General features: G+C 34.7%; 1 protein-coding gene across 6 annotated transcripts in view; it reads right to left on the bottom strand.

Annotated features, from left to right (window-relative positions):
• Nucleotides 1-6,000, bottom strand: part of LOC150100421 (myocyte-specific enhancer factor 2-like) — a 287,084-nt gene that overhangs the window by 35,063 nt on the left and 246,021 nt on the right. For all 6 annotated transcript variants that reach the window (XM_090402909.1, XM_090402910.1, XM_090402912.1 and 3 more), the window contains one exon: nt 1,633-1,747. In XM_090402909.1, coding sequence (XP_090259035.1) covers nt 1,633-1,747 — 115 coding nt within the window. The remainder of the gene's footprint in view (nt 1-1,632; nt 1,748-6,000) is intronic.

The following is a 6,000-nucleotide window of genomic DNA, read 5'->3' as shown; positions in this document are numbered from 1 at the left end:
GCTGAAAATATAAAACAAACATTGTTATCCGATATACGTAAGAGTCGTTATTATGCATTGCAGGTAGATGAATCCACCGACATTACAAATTTTGCAAATCTTCTAGTGTTTGTTAGGTACTAAAAACATCAAAAAATTCATGACGACCTTTTATATTGCCAACCCTTGCCAGAGCATACAACAGGAGAAGAAATATTCAACAGTATAAATACCTTTATGCATCAAAACAAGCTTGATTGGAAAAGTTGTGTTGGAATAAGCACAGACGGAGTGAAATCCATGGTCGGATCTAAAAAAGGGCTTGTTTCAAGGGTTCAAGCTGTTGCACCAAATGCAAAGTCGACACGCTGCTGCATACACAAGGAGGCTTTGGCTACACTTATGATGTCTACAGACCTACAAAAAAGTTCTTGATGAAGCTGTAAAAATCATAAATTATATTAAAGGCCGTCCTCTAAACGCCAGACTTTTCTCTCAACTTTGCAAAGAAATGGGAAGCAACTATACACAACTTCTTTTCCATACCAATGTTCGTTGGCTTTCTCGTGGAAAGTCCTTACTCGTTTATTTGAACTTCAGAATGAACTACAAGTTTTTCTTGATGAAAAGTTTGAATTGAAAAAGCATTTACATAATTGGAAATGGCTCAGTCAATTAGCATACCTGGCAGATATATTTACTGTATTAAATAGTCTTAATTTATCTTTACAAGGCAAGGAAATTTCTATATTTCACGTCCAAGATAAAGTGAATGCCACGTTGGCAAAAATAAAGTTATGGCAAAAGCAAGTTGGTAATGGAGAATTTGATGTGTTTCCATCGCTTCATGAATTGCTCGCAAGTTCAAATGAACAAATTGATGATGTGAAAATTACTATCATGCAGAATTTAAAAAGCTTACAAATGAATCTAGAAAAGTATTTCCCTGAATTGGACATTATTATTGAGTGGATAAGATACCCTTTCAATAAAAACAAATTTATGCCAAAGGGTCTATCGTCAACAGAAGAACAACAACTTTTAGAACTAGCTTCTGATGGTTTCCTAAAAAATAAATACAGCGAGAATACGTTATCATCATTTTGGCTACAAATACAGAATGAATTTCCAGAATTAACAGATAAAGCTCTAAGGTTCATTTTTCTATTTCCAAGTTCATATCTGTGCAAAGTTGGATTTTCGGCCCTTGTAGATATTAAGACGAAGAGGAATCGCATTATAGATGTCAAACCGCATCTGAGATTGAAGTTAACAACTATAGAGCCAAATTTTGCTGAAATTTTATCTCACCATAAGCAATTTCACTCCTCTCATTGATGATAAATTATTTCAAGTAAGTAAAACTTTATAGTATCTTTATAAAGTTTGTTCTATTAAAAATAAATCATATTTTTTGTTTACATGAACATATAAATTCAAATAAAATAGATATTTAATTTTTTAATATTTTAAATTAATTAATTTATTTATTTCTAATTAATTAATTTATTTATTTTAATTAATTAATTAGGGGGTACTTGGTAATAATGAAAATTTAAGAAGGGGTCCGCAGATATCTGAAGTTTGAGAAACACTGGTATAATAGATAGTGGATAGACATTTTGTTAATTATATAAAATTAGCAATACTTACTTGGAGGGAAACTGGTTGTTAAAGTGGACGGATAACTGGTCATACTCGGTATAGTCGGTGTGCCTACTCCTATTACAGATGTACCTAAAGAACTATTTGAAGGTCTAGCTGTTTGCTAGAAGAAAAGCATCATTATACTAATTAGTATTCTGAGAGAGAGAGAGAGAGTATCATTATAAAGAAGATAAATATTTAACTGATAATATTTCATTAACATTTAGTAAACTAAAGTTTTTATTTATTTATTCCTCTCAAAAATTAATTCATTCCTCTCTTACCCTCCCTAGATTCATACATTTCCCTCACATTCCAGGCCATCCCAATCCTTTCTTGTCTGCTCATATATTCACTTCTGAATCTAGTATCCACACCTCTCATGCAATGTTGCCCTGTTTACTCTGATCCCCCCCCCATCCACTTTTTCCCTTGTATGGCTTATATTCCTGTCTTCTCATTCCCTTCACTCACTTTCACTACTCACATTACCACATTCTATTTTTAAATCCCAATAAGTTAAGTCAATTCAAATTCAAGTGGGCAAAAGTGACCTAACTGAGCTATAAAGTCTTATAAACTTATATCCACAGTCACCAAAATTGCCATTTAATCATGAAGAAAAAGACACGAAAAGTTACCAAGTTTATGCGAATAACAGCTAATTTTGTGTTTGAAAAATTAATTATTTTTTTTAGAATTTTTTTACTTATAGATAGAGAATTAATTTTTCAAACTTCATAACTTTTAATTAAATTTTAAATTAAAGAAATATTGTATGCTGTACATTATTTCTTGAATTTACAATTTCAAGAGAACAGTATAAATTTATGCCAGCTGTCCATTATTAGGCCTCTACAATTAGGAAGATGACTTGTTCCCACCATCTGTTTCAGTCACTTTTCCTCTCCTCTTAGGTTAACATGCAGGCCAGCTGCTCATCACTGTGTTCCCTCTGTCCCACCTTATAATTGGAGATGATCAATAATAAAGTTGACTGACTGCCAACATTTTCAGGTTATTTTAGATTTTAATACTATAGACTGCACATGTTTAGTTCATTATGAAGGTTTCACAGGCAAATAACATTAATTTTTTTTGAAATTTAAGAGAAGATTCTGGATTCTCATTTTTATAATTATTATTATACAGCATCTCAATGGAAATGCTGTAAAATAAAAAACTTAGGAGACTCGTTGAGGGAGACTCAAATCAACCATTATACACACAAATCCTATCATACCTCTCCTTGAATTCATTCACTGTCAGGGAACTTGCAACCAATTCCACTCACTCACCAAGCAAAAAATCTGGTCTGCACACCCCTTACTAACCGCATTCTTACACAACTTCCATGGATGGCCCCTGGTCCTCTGACTATTTATCATATATTGAAAAATGTCACCTGCATCAATTTTATAAAACCCCTTTAATATCTTAAAAGTTTCTATCATGTCCCTCTTTTTCCACCTATCAACTAAACTTTGTAACCCATAAACTTCAACTTATCCTCGTAGGGAGTGTTCCGCATACCTGTCACCATCTTGGTCACTTGTCTCTGAATCCTCTCTACTTCAACCTCCTGGTCCCCAAGAAACCCAGATGACCAAACCTGTGTGCAGTAGTCAAGGTGTGGCCAAATCATAGCCTTATAAAGAGGGATGATAACTTCTTTATCTTTACTTGTTAGCATGTTTTTCAGCATCCAAGTAATTCTTTGAGCTATTTTACCAACTTTTGCAATATGCCCTCTAAACTTCAACTCTTTGTCCACCATTATCCCTAAGTCATAGCGTTGTTGAATTCATTCATGCTACTTGCACACACACAACATCCAAAGGCAATCCATTCCAATCATGCACTACTCCATGAGAGAAAAATCTAGTCCTAACCACCTTCTTGGCAGCATTCATTCTCTACTTCTATGGGTGCCCTTGCATCCTTTCCCCATCCTCCATAAAATGAAAATTCCATCTACTGAAATTGTGTATAACCTTTTCAGAAGTTTGTAAGTCTCAATCATATCACCAATCTTTCTCCTGTTTGATAGCGTCTGCAGCGCCATTCTCAATCAGTCTTCATAATTTGTATTCCACAATCCTGATATCATTTTTGACACTCTTTCTCCACTGTATCAGAATCACCACGGAAACTAGGAGACCAGACCTGTGCACAATAGTCCAAGTGAGGTCTTATCCAGGCCTTGTAAAGGCAAAATGACATGCCAAAATTCATTTCTGCATTGCCATTATTCTCTGAGTTGTATTTACAATTTTTGCTATATGACCCTTGAACTTCAACTTCCTGTCTACTAAAACTCCGAAATCCCTAGCCCGATCAGTTTCTTCAAGCATAATCCCACCAATATAATTTGACACTGGATATCTAATCACACCAAAGTGCATGATTTCACATTTACTGACATCCATTTTCCCATGCCCACAATTCCAGATTATTCAAATCATTCTATAAATGATGCATAGCAGCCACATTCCTGATTACCCTACCTATCTTGGCATCATCAGCAAATAGCTGTATGATGTCTGTCAAATCCTTCCCAATGTCATTAATGTACAGATTGAATAACAGTAGACCAAAGACTGATCCTTGTGGTACATCACTGGTTACTTTAAATTTTGCAGACTCACATCCCCCCCCCCATACCACTTGTTGATATCTGTCAGTCAGCCATCCTCTTATTCACACAAATATTTTATAATCCAAACCCATATTCTCTCATTTATGCAACAGTATTCCATGCTTTATTCTGTCAAAAGTCTTAGCAAAATCCAAAAGTATAGCTCAATGGTAATATTATTATAGAATATGAGCAAGTTGCTAAAACATGACCTTCCCTTTGTTCCATGCAAAGAAGAGATTCTCTGTCAACCCATTTCTGAATGCGAGTCCTAACCAACTTTTCCAAAATCTTCACCACCACTCCTGAGATACGGAGATAATGATATATTGATAGTTGGATATATCGATATATCATTATCATCGATCTTTGCACCAGTCCTGTGCAATGGGATTACCATACATTCTTTCCACTCCTGTGGAATCTTCCCTGTTCTTGAGACTCAAATTATATAGCCTGGTTAAGGGAATAGTCAGTTCAGCTGTTCACTCTTTTAGCATCCATGCTGATATCCCATCAGTTCCTATTGCAAAATTCTTATTCAGTTTGTGCAACAGCTTATCATCCACTGAAGAGGTAACAGTGAACTGAATGTTGCATATACTAGGTTGATAGCTTTTAGCAAAATGGCTCCCCATTAATCAAACAATAACTTCTGCATAAGTCACCCGCATACCATCTGCATTCGGTAGAGTTATTTTTTCAAATTCATTCTTTCTTTTACTTCTTCCAGCATAATGATAGAATTCTTATGGGTTGTCTTTAACTTGTAGAACCAGTTTCTTTTCATACTCAGACTCAGCTTTTCGTATGACTCTTCTTACAACTCTCTTCTGGCATGCTGCTTATAATTATCGTAACTGACATCATCCTTATGCACATAATATTCCTTCCACATTATCTTTTTATTACGAATCTCTTTTAGATTACACATTCATTTCACTCCTACTCCATTCATTCTTTGAACTCTAGGGAAATATTCTGATATTGCATCATTTAAGTATTTTTTAAACACTTCCCATACACTGTCAATAACCATTCCACCCAATAACTGATACCATGGCACAGAACCCAGCATACCCCTTAGGTGGTCATAATTTCCTGCTTTGTAGTTCAGCATGTAACCTTTTCTGAATGGAATATTCATAATCTTAGCCACTTCAATTATATGGTGTATTATGATACATCACATGCAACCACTTCAACCCAAAGTGCATAACCTTACATTTTGCAACATTAACTTGACAATCGTCATCCTTTGACCACAATGCCAATTTATTTAAATCATCCTGTAGGATATCTACATCACCTTTATCAACTATTATTTCTGCAGTTTTGCATCATCAGCAAACAACTGAATATCCCCTCTTAAATCTTTCCCTATGTTATTGATATACAAATTAACAAGTGGTGGGCCCTGAGGTATTCCACTAGTTACCACCATTTTCCTATATTCCACTCTACCATACACTACTCTTCCTGTCAACCATTCCCAAACCATGCTACTAGCCTCATATCCATTCCCATTTGCTTAAGCTTTTGTAATGGTTTTTCATGTAGTATTCTGTCATATGCCTTGGCAAAGTCAAGCATTATCATGGTGTAGCCATTACCTTTATTCAATTATGTTGTCACTTTATTATAAAATGTGACTAAGAATATGTGAAAGTGAATAATGTCATATGCTTCTAGTTTTCTTCTTTTTTTTTATATATGTTTCCCATTACTGTTTGCAT

The sequence above is a fragment of the Typopeltis vanoorti genome, chromosome 13, assembly GCF_054136105.1.
Source record: "Typopeltis vanoorti isolate ZY-2024b chromosome 13, IOZ_Tvanoo_1.0, whole genome shotgun sequence".
Classification (NCBI taxonomy): domain Eukaryota; kingdom Metazoa; phylum Arthropoda; class Arachnida; order Uropygi; family Thelyphonidae; genus Typopeltis; species Typopeltis vanoorti.
The sequence above is the reverse complement of the archived record's forward strand: the minus strand, read 5'-3'. Positions and strand labels throughout refer to the sequence as shown.